General features: G+C 40.9%; 1 protein-coding gene and 1 long non-coding RNA gene across 20 annotated transcripts; one reads left to right on the forward strand and one right to left on the reverse strand.

Moving 5' to 3' along the window:
- The first annotated feature begins 196 nt into the window (after positions 1–196).
- LOC111196773 (uncharacterized) lies at positions 197–13,027 on the forward strand. 8 transcript variants are annotated; one of them, XR_007433627.1, is made up of 16 exons: positions 197–372; positions 2,919–3,015; positions 7,315–7,441; positions 8,018–8,125; positions 8,223–8,621; positions 8,702–8,809; positions 8,927–9,159; positions 9,440–9,533; positions 9,646–9,993; positions 10,083–10,145; positions 10,274–10,365; positions 10,450–10,562; positions 10,693–10,797; positions 11,027–11,179; positions 11,294–11,476; positions 12,860–13,027. XR_007433627.1 is itself a non-coding variant. In XM_049473611.1 (8 exons), exons 1-8 carry the CDS (start codon positions 269–271, stop codon positions 9,300–9,302), a joined length of 1,179 nt encoding a protein of 392 aa, XP_049329568.1. In that variant the 5' UTR covers positions 197–268; the 3' UTR covers positions 9,303–9,414. The 8 variants fall into 8 exon arrangements, 1 of the variants encoding a protein (XP_049329568.1); XR_007433628.1 differs by having other exon boundaries at positions 10,083–10,136; XR_007433623.1 differs by having other exon boundaries at positions 9,646–10,200.
- Positions 13,006–13,993, reverse strand: LOC111197489 (uncharacterized). Of its 12 annotated transcripts, none has more exons than XR_007433639.1 (5): positions 13,522–13,589; positions 13,390–13,477; positions 13,258–13,345; positions 13,170–13,213; positions 13,038–13,125 (listed from the first exon to the last, which is right to left on the reverse strand). It is a non-coding gene; the product is annotated as an uncharacterized LOC111197489 (long non-coding RNA). The 12 variants fall into 12 exon arrangements; XR_007433631.1 differs by lacking the exons at positions 13,258–13,345; positions 13,522–13,589 and adding exons at positions 13,478–13,521; positions 13,610–13,993 and having other exon boundaries at positions 13,044–13,125; positions 13,170–13,257; positions 13,346–13,433; XR_007433633.1 differs by lacking the exons at positions 13,258–13,345; positions 13,522–13,589 and adding exons at positions 13,478–13,521; positions 13,698–13,771 and having other exon boundaries at positions 13,044–13,125; positions 13,170–13,257; positions 13,346–13,433.
- Positions 13,994–15,845: the final 1,852 nt, after the last annotated feature.

The raw sequence follows: 15,845 nt of genomic DNA on the forward strand, positions 1-15,845 counted from the left end.
CATTGTCTTTTGCCTTGTCCGTCGGGTTAGGCCCCACAACAAACAAAAAAAAGTCTTGTAGGATTTTTTCTGTAAAACACAAACATTACACAAAACAAAACAGGTATTGAACATATAAAAAAGGCACATATATATATATATATAAACACTGACAACAATTGCGCTCACCATATTTGGGGTTGTGCTCCTCTGCAACACAGTCTCACAACGAAAACGTCGCTGGGTTGACTTTCTCAAAAGCACCGCCCAAACGTCTACTTATCCACGTATGAAGGCCATTGGCCCCTCCTTCGGAAAACTTCGGATTCTGGGCCATCACCCGAGTGCAGCCGAACGTCCGCCATACTGCCCTCGCGCTCTGTGTGTGTGCTGGTAAGTTAATATTTAGCCATAATTAAGGTTTATTCATTTTATTAACAGAATATATGTATTCAGTGGTTGCACCGTGTGTATGACAGGGCTCTTTTAGACTACATTGGGGCGTGTAAAAGCCGTAAACTAACCGGGAAACGGGGATAAACGGGGCTGGCAGCAGACGCTGGTGCGGGGCTTGTGTGAGTTAGTAAGCTAGCTAACATGCTAGCGTTAGCTTAGCTAACTACTTACGGAAGTTGCAACCCATTTATATAAGTAATTTAATCGGGTTTCTTGCGTTATATTGTGACCAAGGTGCAGGTATTTCGTTAACTAACCGGGAAACGGGGATAAACGGGGCTGGCAGCAGACGCTGGTGTGGGGCTTGTGTGAGTATTAGCTAGCTAACATGCTAGCGTTAGCTTAGCTAACTACTTACTGAAGTTACAACCCTTTTAGAGAAGTAATTTAATCATTTTTATTGCGTTATATTGTGACCAAGGTGCAGGAATTTACCTGAGAACAGTTGGAATTAGCAACTATTATTCTCATATTGGCCGTAGTCAGCTAATTATCTAGCTAGCTAACCATATTGTTCGGCTAGGATACCAGAAGCTAGATATCATTTTAGCACCATGCTAACTAGCTTGCTGCTGTAACTTACAGCACTGGAGTAACTAGCTAGCACCAGGGTGGGTAGTTATTTTACAGCACCAGGGTGGTAGGTGGGTAGCTAGCTGTACAGCAACAGGGTGGTAGGTAGTTAGGTAGCTGTACAGCACCAGGGTGGTAGGTAGGTAGCTAGCTGAACAGCACCAGGGTGGGTAGTTATTTTACAGTACCATGGTGGTAGGTAGGTAGCTAGCTGTACAGCACCAGGGTGGTAGGTAGGTAACTAGCTGTACAGCAGCAGGGTGGTAGGTAGGTAGCTAGCTGTACAGCACCAGGGAGGTAGGTAGGTAGCTATCTGGACAGCACCAGGGAGGTAGGTAGGTAGCTAGCTGTACAGCACCAGGGAGGTAGCTAGCTATCTAGCTGTACAGCACCAGGGTGGGTAGTTATTTTACAGTACCAGGGTGGTAGGTAGGTAGCTAGCTGTACAGCACCAGGGAGGGAGGGAGGTAGCTAGCTGTACAGCACCAGGGAGGTAGGTAGGTAGCTAGCTGTACAGCACCAGGGAGGGAGGTAGGTAGGTAGCTAGCTGTACAGCACCAGGGAGGGAGGTAGGTAGGTAGCTAGCTGTACAGCACCAGGGAGGGAGGTAGGTAGGTAGCTAGCTGTACAGCACCAGGGTGGTAGGTAGGTAACTAGCTGGACAGCACCAGGGAGGTAGGTAGGTAGCTAGCTGGACAGCACCAGGGAGGTAGGTAGGTAGCTAGCTGTACAGCACCAGGGTGGTAGGTAGGTAGCTAGCTGGACAGCACCAGGGAGGTAGGTAGGTAGCTAGCTGTACAGCACCAGGGAGGTAGGTAGGTAGCTAGCTGTACAGCACCAGGGTGGTAGGTAGGTAGCTAGCTGGACAGCACCACGGAGGTAGGTAGGTAGCTAGCTATCTAGCTGTACAGCACCAGGGTGGGTGGTTATTTTACAGTACCAGGGAGGTAGGTAGGTAGCTAGCTGTACAGCACCAGGGTGGTAGGTAGGTAGCTAGCTGTACAGCACCAGGGAGGTAGGTAGGTAGCTAGCTGGACAGCACCAGGGTGGTAGGTAGGTAACTAGCTGGACAGCACCAGGGAGGTAGGTAGGTAGCTAGCTGGACAGCACCAGGGAGGTAGGTAGGTAGCTAGCTGGACAGCACTAGGGTGGTAGGTAGGTAGCTGGCTGTACAGCACTAGGGTGGTAGGTAGGTAGCTAGCTGTACAGCACCAAGGTGGGTAGATATTTTACAGCACCAGGGTGGTAGGTAGGTAGGTGGGTAGGTAGGTAGGTAGCTGTACAGCACCAGGGTAAATATTTTTTATTATTGTTCAATGTAGCTCTCAATATACTGTGAAACACTGACTAGCCAGTTAGCCATTTAAGTAGGTTTAAGTAGTAGCTAGCAAGTTCTTATTGAAAGGGATATGTAACAAGCTCTATAAAATAACCCTAGCTATCTGCTGCACCATTTAATGTAGCTAAGGGAATGGCAAAATGTATTAAGTTGGTGAATAGGAATCCAACTTTAGGCTCAAATTACAACTATAGTGTTCTTATTAGAAAATGCAATTAAAGAAGTATTTGGAATCTTTTTATATCCTTTTAGTCAAATTGAGCTGTGTTAACATTAAACATGGTTCTTTTTAAATGTTGTTTTATTAAAACACAAGGTATTGACTGTGGCCAGCAGATATTAGCTCCAGCCACTAATCAATATGCACGGAAGAGTGAATGATGACTTTTAAGCACTTTAAAAAAGGAAAGGGAGGTTGGCCTAAATGTTTATTGTTCCTGCAAATCAGGCTGTTGACAAAAACTGTCTTTCAAAAACACATAGCTGAGTTAACATCAGTTTAAATATAGGTCTTGAACTGCAGTTCAGCAATTCTATTATTCTTTTAATGTTTCTGTATCATATATTTTAGGTCTAAAATGGCTCAAACACCCATTAACACAAACTGGCAGGACCTGGATGAGGAAGTGCAACAAGCACAGAAGATGTTGGATGTTATGGAGCAACAGGTTAAACTGTATCTATGCTTAGCACTACATGATTAAACCAACAAGAATTTTGTGGTACATGATTGGAACTAATATTGTTGATAATAACCAAACCCAATCTTTTATTGAAGCTCCACTTTTCTTAACATTACACTTAGTAGTGATGTATGTTTATTTTGGGCAAGAGCCTATTTTTGTGGAAATGGTAAAGCTCCTGGCGTGGAGATGGTCACAAGTGTTTTCTCAGTCCATGTAAAGAACCAACTGTAATCTGTGGCAATATTTTAGGACATTTTATGTGTCTGCATCAAATCTATGCTGTAGCCTACATGTACCTTCTGTGTAGCTGCCTAGGTCATAACATGATGCACACCTCCCCAGAAATATAACTGTCACATCAACAACAGCAACTTTGATGTGTCTGCCGAGCAGTGTTGGGAAGGTTACTTTTAAAATGTAATCCCTTACAGATTACTGATTACATCACTCAAAATGTAATTTGTAACGTAATCAGTTACATTACTTCAAGTGAGTAACGTAATCTGATTACTTTGGATTACTTTAAATATTGTCATTTTTTTAAGCCTGAATGAATGTAACAAATAGATAAACGAATAAAACAGCCTTTTCACTCACTCTATAAAAATACTTATGAAACCATTTCATCAAACAATTTCATAAAACACTTCTATAAATTGATGATAAAACCATTTAAAACCAAACAATGTAACAACAACCGTAAGCTATCTACTTGCAGGTTTGCCTCCAGTGTTAATTTTGACAACAAATTGTGATTTAGTCTTAGTCATAGTCTTGTGACGAAAATAGTATTTAGTTTTAGTCACAATTTAGTCATCTGAAATGTTTTTAGTTTTAGTCAACTTAATGTCATAAGAATATAGTCGACTAAAATTACAGTAAATTTAGTCGACTAAAATGTAAAGGGTGTAAATGTAAATGCTTTTTTCATCAGTTCCCTTGAATTATTAACTATACACTTATACGAAATGAAACGTTTAATAACCACTTGAGTAATATTGTTAATGTTTGAAAGTGAAATATATTTATATATGATTTAATGTATATTATTATTATTATAGGTGTGTGACTATATATATTTTACATTTAAAATTTTGCTCTAGAAATCAGGTCATAAAACAACTGAATAGTTAAATTATAGTTTAAACAGAGCTGTAGATGCAAAAACAGCTTTTAAATGATCTAGTTTTATTTATCTCCAGCACATCTACTGGAGCTACAGTCTATAAATGAACACACCTTCACACACTGTCCTGTAGAGATGCTCTCAGGATGTACTGAGAGACTTCATGAGTTAAAGTGAGAAACTTATGAGAAAGTGCTGTAAGGAACTTTACACAGACTTTTGGGTTCATAGATTCACTTATTTTATTGTTTTATTTTGGTTATATTATTGAGTTCCTTTCTGACCTGTTCCTGCTTTAACACTAGCTATATCTTTCCCACTGTGAGACTAAACAGATGATCTGATCTTAATGAGTGAGTTCTGTATCAGTTCTGTGTTTTAGTGCACTGCTGAGTTAAACACATCAGCTCATGAAATAACATCAGTATTAAAACGCGGATCTCTGGTCTGCAGAAGCTGAAAGATTAGTGGTGTTTTTACCGGAGATGGAGTCGCTCCACGCGGTTTACACGTTATCTTGTTTTTCGCGACGTCAAAAGAGAAATATATCGGCCCTCTCTCCCTCTCCCCTCTCTCTCCTCTCTCCCCTCTCTCTCTCTCTCTCTCTCTCTCTCTCTCCCTGCTGAACTCTGTGGAGTTAACTTCCAGTCGAGCTCCGTATCGACAGTTTAATTCCGCGCGGCGCTGCTGCAGGAGAGGCGGGTACTCCACCTTCGCTAAAGTAGCAGTGATTGGATCTCTTCCTAACTGGTCCCTACCTTTCACAGACCTAAATCAGTCTGATTGGATTTCGTCCCTGCCAAACATTTTCGTCTCGTTTTTATTCGTTGACCAAAATGTCAGTTAATTTCGTCTCGTTGTGTGTGCGGAGCCGCTGTCTGCCCCTCCTCCCTGTGTGTGTGTGTGCAGCGAGACGGAGCGATTTCAAAATGTTATTTGCGTTTTGTCAGTGTTGGAAGAGCAAAAATAGGAAAGTACCGCAATGTAACCCTTTTATTTTAGCAGAGTAACTGTAATCTGATTACCACTTACTGAAGCAGTAACTGTAACGGATTACAGTTACTTATAATTTGTAATCTAATTACGTAACGCCGTTACATGTAATCCGTTACTTCCCAACACTGCTGCCGAGCATGTGCTTTGATTTTGTTGTGCTGCAGCATACATTTGCTAAGAAACAAAGCCTGGGGAAAAAGTAAGAGTGAAACAAAGGGGATAAGGCATCAAGTAAATGCAAACCTAGACACAGTGAAAAGGAGAGTGTAATCGGTCCTTGCAGACTAGGGATGTGATACCACGTAGGGTAGTATCTTAATTGCTTTAACAATGCACAAGCTGAGATGATCAAGTATGCTCATCATTGGGGAAAAACAACAGTCAAAATGCCTTTACTCCACACCTTCACTACACACATTGAGAATGTTCATGCAGAGCACTGCTGCAATCGCACAAGTCCCTCACGTCATCTCAAGTTTGTCCATGGTGATGGTTGGGGTGTGTGCGTGCAGCATAGCTGGTTAGCACAGAAGCGCTCTGTCTCACTCCCTGACACTTGCATGCACCCACCCCTGACGGCATGTTGAATCTTTCCATCTACAGAAGCCTTTATTTCCCCATTAAAGTGCTCAGTTAAACTCAGTAACTGAGCACAATAATATATTCTACTTTAAAAAGCATAAAAACTACCATGAGATAATTCCTCCCAAAATACAAAAAAAACAGCTATAACAATAATTTAAACATGATTTAAATTATGATTAATCTCAGAATATTGATATAAATACAATACTTTAAGTGAATGACAAAACTAATATGAATATAATTTAGCCAATTGCTGATTTTTCAATTTATATTTAGATATTAATTTGTAAAAGCTTAAGAAAACCTTAAAAAGGCCTTAAATATATAGTTTCCATTAATATATTTACTTAGCAATTATCTTTAAAGAAGCTTATGCTAGTACAAAATAAAACCTTTACGAACACATTTTGAACAATTAAAAAATATATATTTATTATTTTTATAAAAATTACAGAAATATTGTTTTTGTCAGTCTTGCTCATGACGCACCAATGCACAAGTATAGATACTCACAGTGGCTTACTGCACCTGCACCGGCAATGCCATAAAAACTTAGAAATCAGCCTTTAGCCAGTAAAAAGCATAGTCATATGCATTTTTGTTATACAATCATTTTAGAGCCTGGTTTATCCTATTGTAAGGAATAATTATCGCAAAATGAGACAGATCTGTCTTACAATATTTTCTGTTGAATACACCAAACTACATTGGCTTTCTTTATAGGAGTTTGTTATAAATTGTGGTGCAGCCAGATTTTGTTGCTGATTTGTTAATCTCTCTTCTAAACCCATTTAAATCAGATAACACAACACCATTTAACAATCATTTTCATTTTATTTTAATGTGGTATCAAATCAGCAGCAATATCTGTGAACCAAAGTTTCTCAGTCCTGGGCCTGGCTCTCTCTGCCCTGCATTTTTAAAATTATATTTTCACATTGTTTAATTAATCAGCTCATTAACAAACAGAGTTGCATTAAAACTGACAAACATCTAAAATGTGTAGTGCAGGGAGGCACCAGGAGCAGAATTGATAAACACATAAAAAAATAACTTTATTTTAATAGTCATTGACGAATGCACAGACGAATTATTCGTTAAAAGATGATTTTGTTAACAAATGAGCTTTAATGTACATATACATACTCACTATATATATATATATATATATATATATATATATATTATTTTTTTTTTTTTCATTTACTGTGATGCTGGATGTAATTTTTTGTGTATTTTGAATTAAACAAATATTAAATCCCATTTAATTCATGTTGTGTAAAACTCAGCATTCAGTATATCACCATTTCAGTTGAAATTATTATTTTTGTTACATTTAGGTAGGGCTGAAAGCAGCCAGGTGTTCATGCAAAGTTTATTTCCAGCCTGTCTTGCATGCTTGTCCAACACTAAAGCAGATGTTGACTAATTGGAGCAGATATGGCTAGTTGTGATTACAATTTTGGTGGTTTTATCATGCCAATTCACACAGTTTCAGTTTATAGTTGAACTAAGCTGGAAGTTATAGAGGGTCAATCAATTCTTATTTTTTTAATATTCCCTCAATTGTCTAGATTGTGAGGCCAGGACACACCACAAAGGCCAGAAACAAAAGAAGAAGAGTTGAGCCTACTGTAAAATGGGTTGAGAGAGATGCCTGTGGATACAGAATTCAAGACAACAGCAAACCTTTAAGGAGAGGTGAGTACATGTTTAAGCACTTTATTACAACAAGCTTTTAAGCACCTCTGTGTCACTGCTGGACAGACAATAGTACACCAATCAGAAATATTCAGCCAACAGCACACTGTGGGAAATGATGAAGGTCTAGATAATGACCAACACAAACTGTGCAGCAACAGATTCAGAGCTTCTGTCTCTGAATTTACATCAACAAAATGTAGCAGCTGTAGGTAGCAGTGTGTAATAGAGTGGAGGACAGTGAGTGGTTAAACACTGTGTTTTTTAAAACACCAACAGCACTGCTGTAGCTGATCCACTCAGCACACACTAACACCTCATATACCACCACCATGCTAATCAGTGTCACCCTTCACTCAAATAATAATAGCTGCTCTTTGGTGGTCTATACTGTGGGGTCCTGAGTATTGAAAAGGGTGAAAGGATGATGATGATGATGATCATGATAATAATAAAGTAGGATGTGGTAATGACAACCCTGTGTATTACTCCATGACATGAGCTTTGGTAACCTGTGCTTAATGCATCCATATAATAGCAGTGGATATTCATAATAAGAACTCTTTCTTGCTGCAGAGTCAGTCCCCAGAATGCCTCTAGTACCAGAGATTCAATCAACTGCCAGGGCAGATGAATCATGTTTTGATCCTTCCATCAAAGGTCCAAGCAATGAAGAGATGCTAGGTAAAGCAACTCTGTAATGTGTACACACACACAAGCTGATTGTTTATTTAATCTTTCTTATTGTATTTTCATTGTCCTTTTTTATTTCGTTCTCAAGATGTTCTTCGTCAAGAAATGGAGGAACTTATTTCTGATGCATTATTGGACGATCCTGAAGTTCGCACTATTCCAAACATTGCTTCTGTAGACTGGGCTATACGAAAATCAAAGTCTCTTGAACGATGGAAAGAACTAAGACCGGACTTGATTCAGTACATGTTGAAAGCTGAAAACACTGTGCAGACCTTGTGTAGTTACTGCAGGAATAAAAAAGCTGTCCTTCGGTGCCAAGATTGTCTTCCTAAACAATACTATTGTGAAGATTGTGATCTCTCATTTCATGCAGTATTTGTGCTGCATAATAGGGACAGTATGGTTGATGGATTTTTCATGCCCATTCCACCAACAACAGTAATCAAGTTTGCCAGTGATGGTAAACTGATATATGAAGAAAAAGGTATTATTCAAGTATTATCTGTATAGTAAACACCTGGTTTGTATTTTTGGGGATTAATAATGATCTTTATGGATTTGTAGACTGTAAATTGCCAGTACCAGTACCTGAGAGAATATGTGCATGTGCAGCAGCAGCAGCAGCAGCTACAGCCAGTATTGGCAAACGGGTCATTTTAATAACTGTAAACGGTGAGTATAATGCATCCAAACGTGGTTATGTGCAAGTATAATATGGAAAAGTGTGTACATATACTTCTCCCTAATGTCTAATGTCTTTTTTTTTTTTTCTCTCCTGCTTTTCCCAAGGCCGATATAGTATGTATTTGCCTGTCTTGAATTGCACATTTTGTGGCAACAGTTGGTCACCAAACTCCAGTGATCTTATACAGAATGGGTATTGGCCAGCCTCAGTGAGCTACGAAACTATATATTCCATGGACCTCTTCTCCATGTTTGAAGACATGAAGGTAATTGCTCCAGCAATGTCCCTCCAGGCCTTTACAAGGACATTAGAGCGTCGGACTTCACATTTTGGCAGGGTATGATTTTATTATTTTTTTATGATTATCTGTCTGTACAAAGCCAATATGAGAGAATTTCAGTGTTTACTATAACAGTTTACATGTAGCAAATTTTTGATGCTCTATTTAAAACATGTTTTCTGTGTTTTTAAATACAGTAATTTGTGTGTAAATAGGTGGGGAAAATATGTGACAGCACTTTCCAAAGAAGTTACCTGGAATGGAATTACTGTAGATTTGAAATAGACCAACTTTGTCACGTTCAGCATTTCAAGTGCTTTTTTTTTTTGGTCTGTAGGACAGATGAAAAGGGGTTTTATGATGGTTGTCTCTTAGCAAAAGATGAAGAGGTCTCTAGCTTTGTGGACTACATACACAAGACAACAAAACATGTAATAATTTTGACTTACTGTTTTGAGTTAATATTGTGAGCCCACATGTTTGGTTTTATTTTGCTCAATTTCCTTGTTTGTTTGTTTGTTTGTTTGTTTTTTCTACTTTCAGGTGTCTGGAAAAGGAAAATGTGGAGCCTCTCAGTGGGCAGCAGCCAAAGAATCGTCTAAAAAATCTACCAGTAAAATAGATGAAGAGGGACTTGAGGTTGCAGTGTGTCGACACGGCATAATATTAAAGGCCCTGAATATGTTTCAGGGTGAAATATTTGCTTATCCTCTCTTTCTCCAGAAAGAGATAGCTGTAAACAAAGTTAAGTTTTTCTGCAGTGATGTAGTTTGCAGATATTGGCCATATCTACAGAAGGTTGTGAACGTTTGTCCAGAGCTTTCCCATCTTCAAGACATGAAGCCTTTTCTTTCCATAATGCATGCTAAAGCACATGCTTCAAAATGTGAGGTAATTTGCATTACTAGAAATGCATCTGTAGTAGTCCTTCATTTACTTAGGCTGTGTATCATTCTTTTTCTTTCCTTTTCACGCTGTAGATTAAATGGGGAGGAAGGAACCAGCAGGGTGCTGGGACAACTTTAGGTGAAGAGGTAGAACAAGTAAATAGCTTTCTTTCAAAGACTGCTATCTGCCTGAAACAAATGTCCAAATCAGGTGTGTGTGTGTGTGTGTGTGTGTGTGTGTGTGTGTGTGTGTGTGACTTACTTATTTACTTATTTAATTACAGTTCGAACAGACATGTTAACTATTCAGGTGATTGGTTGGAATGGACGAAAAAGAGACAACATGCACTGTGCCTTATCTCAAAGATACAGGAAGGTGTGTGATTTACATGGATCTTTCATGCAACTTTTTTAAGCATCATTTCAAGTATCTTGAGCATCTTTTTTTTCTCGGTCTCAGACTGTAGCCAGAGCCAAAGAACAAGCTGAAAAAGTTGAAAGGCTTCAAGAAGAATTTGGAATTGGACATCCTTGAAGCATGGACTTTAGATATCCAGCAGTGGGCAAATACAGGTTTGCACTTTCACTGTCCATGGGTAATGCCATGCTTCTTGTGAATATAATTTTTGGGTACCTTTGTCTTAAGTCTTTCCAAGTTTCTTCAGATGATTACGTGTCTGTGTGCATCGGTGTGTGTCTGAAGCTTCAGGTGCTGAAACTGCTTTGGGTCCAGAGGGTCTACAACAGAAAATTGAGGGGCTGTTCCTGAGCATCAAACAAAGGAAACAACAACTTTACTCTCAAACAGGTATTTAAATATTGTAGAAATATATTTGCCGTGCTTAGAAAGTTGTTTACATTTTAAATACTTGGCTTTACTTTTGCTGGATTAAGATCCATAGGAGGAGAAAAATCAATTAGTCCTTATGTTTTTTTGTTTTGTTTTTTAACCTAAAGGTCCCGAATGTGTGTGTGTGTTTTTTTTTTCCTCTTTCTCCCCTCTTGGTTGCTATATTGTTGTTTTATTTATTTAACAGACCGCAATAAAAGACGACATCATTTAAGAAGGAAGCTGGCAGCTGCTGTTGAAGAGTATAATAACTTTGTTTTGGATGACCAGAAGATTTGTACCGTGGATACCATTCTGTCTTCTGAAAGCCATACATGGCCTTGGGAGTTGCATGGGCTTGGTGGGTATAATTGTTTTAATTTAGTTTTTGTGCAACTTTCTATTATGCCCATTTACAAATGATATTCCATGATATCATAGAATATTTATATCTTTCTCTCTTAACTTACTTTAGGAAGTTCTGTTGACCTCTACTCCAAGAAGAGAGTGTTTGATGAAGTTATGATGATGAGAAGACTACAAGAAGAAGAGTCCATTCTTCTAATGGAGATCAAGCAGCACTGGGACTCCCTAAGGGCATATTCTCAGGCCTTAAAACAGCTTGCTACACAACTGTGCCAGGACCTGAGCAGTCAACGTAAGTCTATATTTATAAATTAAATTGTTCTCTGTAATAGCTAGGGGTGTAACAGTGCACAAAAATTACAGTTCGATTCACATCATGATACAAACCCAACTCATTTTGTTAATTATTAAAACAGCCTGTACTGCATTTAAGTTTTACAGATTTTCCTCTCATCTGAAAATCAGCTCTTATGTTTTTTGTATTTAATTTTGTTTTTTAAAAAAGTAAAGTTGTGCAATAAGAGGAGTGTTAAGTTTATTATAGGCTATATTTAAAGTAAGCTTAAGCAATACACTCCCAAAACAGTGAAACATCTTTGATGGTAGGTAGGGATAGTTGGCATTCTGCATAGTCTGAGTAACTTCATTATAACAATAGAAAGTTGTTAGACTCTCCTGTGTGTTTGTTTATGGTGACAGTAAGCTCCAAACAGCCCTTGTGTTGAAAATAATGACATGTTTAATCTGAACTATTATTAGGGGAAGTGTGGGTTGTAGGTGTTTTGGGTCATTATTAGGACGTTTTTTAGGATGTTCGTTACAACCGCAGCTGAACTCGAGCATTTCACTCCAGCAATCCACAAAATAGAAGCGGGCAGCTACTCCATCTCCTATGTGTTGTTACTACTCGCTAAACTGAGCCCATGGCTAGAGCTACTCTTATCATTGCAGGCTTAGGCGGTTGCTTACAGCAAGAGTGTATGGAGTTCCTGCGTGAAACTGCCTTTGGAATTTGGTTCCACATTAACTATGTAGACTGCAATATTCCATGTATGCGCCATCTGATTTTGTGAAACAAACAGTGACCCACGTAGCGCGATGGTTCGTAAAGAATACATGTACCGTTACACCCCTAGTAGAAACTCAATACATCCTGATCATGTCATCAAACATTAAGGAAACATGCTGAGTTTAAGCACTGGCAGCTCTTGTCAACAAAGGTTCAGACAGTATGTTCTTATTTGACCTATGTGCAGGCATCATGGTAATATGTGTGGCTTGTAGCCTCCAAATTCTGAGTTGCCAAGTATAGACCCAACAGCATGCAAACTGTGTGCTGCAGCCATAGAAAGGGGCGAGCTGGCTATTTCTCTCCGGAACAGGTAGCTATTCAGAAAGCTTCACTAACCAAACGTTATGTAAACTCCACATGAGTTTGTTTTATAATGTGAAAACAATAAAAACACTGCAAATGTATACATTCACTTATCAGCTTCAAGAGTATAACTTGTCGTTGGTTGCCACCGCCTGGCAATCTGCTTGAGCTTCCCATCTGTGGAGGGGTGGGCGGGCAGAGCTTTGAAATAATTTCAGTGTTAGACTGCTGTAGCCATTTCCCTCACTCACTCTCATTTAGTACTGATTGGGATTTTTTTTTTATGTTTTTGTTTTCCAGGTGGTGATCTGGGTGAGATGGATGCAAAAAGGGGACTTCTGTGCTTTGTAAGGAAAAGGCAGTCATACTTTAAAAATCACCTACATATTGTCAGAGCAAAATATCTTGGTGGAATGCACCAAGATGTTTCTCCACTTGAAGATGATTTGGATGACTTCAGCTGTGACAGCAGCCATTACAGTGACACTGATGAGGAGGAAGTGGATGATTAAACTACAGCAACTGAACTGGACTCTCCATCACGGTATCTCTTCCCCAATGCGCACCTGAACTGGACTCTCCGAGACGGTATCTCTTCCCCAATGGGCACCTGAACTGGACTCTCCGTCACGGTATCTCTTCCCCAATGCGCACCTGAACTGGACTCTCCGAGACGGTATCTCTTCCCCAATGCGCACCTGAACTGGACTCTCCGTCACGGTATCTCTTCCCCAATGCGCACCTGAACTGGACTCTCCGTCACGGTATCTCTTCCCCAATGCGCACCTGAACTGGACTCTCCGAGACGGTATCTCTTCCCCAATGCGCACCTGAACTGGACTCTCCGTCACGGTATCTCTTCCCCAATGCGCACCTGAACTGGACTCTCCGAGACGGTATCTCTTCCCCAATGCGCACCTGAACTGGACTCTCCGTCACGGTATCTCTTCCCCAATGCGCACCTGAACTGGACTCTCCGAGACGGTATCTCTTCCCCAATGCGCACCTGAACTGGACTCTCCGTCACGGTATCTCTTCCCCAATGGGCACCTGAACTGGACTCTCCGTCACGGTATCTCTTCCCCAATGGGCACCTGAACTGGACTCTCCGTCACGGTATCTCTTCCCCAATGGGCACCTGAACTGGACTCTCCGTCACGGTATCTCTTCCCCAATGGGCACCTGAACTGGACTCTAGGCAGTGGTGCTCTCTCAAAGAGCCTTGCAAGCCAGGCCCTCTGTTCCGTGTCTGACCTCACAAATGCTCCCCTGGATGAATGGACAAAACCTCCCGCAGACACCCTCTAACATTTTGTAGTAAGCCTTCCCAGAACAGAGTAAGTAGTCTTAGCTCCATGGGGAGGATCAGTTTTATTAGTTTCTATAAATTGCTCAATGCCTGCAATTGGTTTGTTCTGTTGCACTTATTCTTTTAAGGTACCTGTTAACATAGTCTGCCAACTGTTTAACTTTCACTTTGCACTGTAAACCCTGCATCTGTCATATATGCCTGCTATGTATAAATATCATGCAGTGAAGCATATCATCTGTGTTGTCTCTGATAATTCTTGCGCTGATTTAATGGCTTTTTTATGTTGGTGAGTTTGTGACCCTCCCATAAAATATGAATTCTTTATATTAGAGTTGCACGGTGTACCGAAGGTTCGATTCTTTTTCGATACTACGTCATCACAAACGATTCGGTTCTTTAGCGTTCGATGCTTTCGATACTGTATATAGCCCAGTCACTAGCTTCAAATGAGTCAAATTAGTAGGCGCGATTTGATTCAGTTCATAAGAAAACTGATTCACACCGCAGCAGTCGGTGTGGCAGGATTCAGATAAACTTAGTGTTCTGAACAAATGAATCGATTCGCGTGTGAATCGATTCATTTGACTCGGTTGAGAGCGGCACATGCACACGCAAGCCAGCAGAGCAGCAGCGAGTGTAGAATGGCGACGGCTAAAATAACAGATGTCTCTCGCCCGCGACTTGTGGACAAAACGGGCGCGAGGGGTGAAGTGGGGGCAAATTTTGCTTACATCGCTGATGAAGAAGGGAATCCGACCAACACCACAAACCCAGTTTGTAAACGGTGTTATAAGTCTATCCAGTGCAGAGGAGTAGAGCTTAGATTCTCTGCCTGAACCCGAACTGACCCGAGGCACGTTCGGGCCGAGATTTCCCACCACATTCCTCGGGCCTGGTTGGGTCGGGCTCCAGAAAATAGTCTGAGATGTAGGCATCTGTTTTTTATTTATATTTTTATTTTTAAATAAAATAACGAAAATAATGAAAACTGAAAGTGAAACTAAACTATTTTATTTATAAGCGCTGTTTTCACTCCCGCAGTTGTACAGTGGGGGGTGTTGTGCCGGTTCTGTCCGCGAAGCGGGAGTCGGATTCAGTAGCGGATTCGGCACAAGCGCGGCGGCACCTCGCGGTCCGCGGTGTTAGTTGTAAGCGCTCGCGCTAGCCGCAAAATACGACAGAAAACACTGAGGGAGCTGCAGACTTATGTGTGGGACTAGAATATGAGCACGAGGAGATAAAAGAGAACCTTTACCTGTGAGTAGCTCACATCAGAACACGCAAATCTCTCTCTCTCACTCTTGCTGTGTCTCTCTCTCTGTGTCTCTCTCTGTCTCTCTCTCTCGCAGGTGAACTCCTCCGCGTTTGACCCGCAGCACTGTGTTTAGCTGTTCTTAAAAATCATTTTAATTAAATAATAGTTCTATGCTTCTAGGCCTGGACAATAATTCGATATCGGTATTTATCGCGATAAGAAATGTTTCAATAACGGTGATATCATTTTTGTTGTATATCGATATGTATTATTTACAGAATCTGTCACGGACAGGCGTTTTACTGGCGTCAGCTCCCCGCACAGCTGAACACAATCAGGCTCGTAGCTGTACTATCTCTGTGCGTGATGATGTAATCACATAGGCACGTAGCCAGATAGGCTAGGCTAGATTTGGCTAGGCTAGGCTAGGCTCGGGTCCGCTACGCATCTAAAATGCCTCGCGCTGGAGCCAAACGGAGCCGGGACGAGCGGATCCAAGGTTAAGGTAGGCTCGGTTCGCATCTGAAATGCTCCGCGCTGGAGTGGAACGGAGCGGAACCAAGCCGAGCCTAGCCTAGCCTAGCCTCGGGTCCGCTCGGTCAGCCTCTGGTCCGCTCGGTCCACCCACGGGTCCGCTCGGTCAGCCTCTGGTCCGCTCGGTCCACCCACGGGTCCGCTCGGTCAGCGGTCAGTTGCGGGTCCTCTCGGTCCGCCGCGGG

The sequence above is a fragment of the Astyanax mexicanus genome, unplaced genomic scaffold (genome assembly GCF_023375975.1).
Source record: "Astyanax mexicanus isolate ESR-SI-001 unplaced genomic scaffold, AstMex3_surface scaffold_41, whole genome shotgun sequence".
Classification (NCBI taxonomy): domain Eukaryota; kingdom Metazoa; phylum Chordata; class Actinopteri; order Characiformes; family Acestrorhamphidae; genus Astyanax; species Astyanax mexicanus.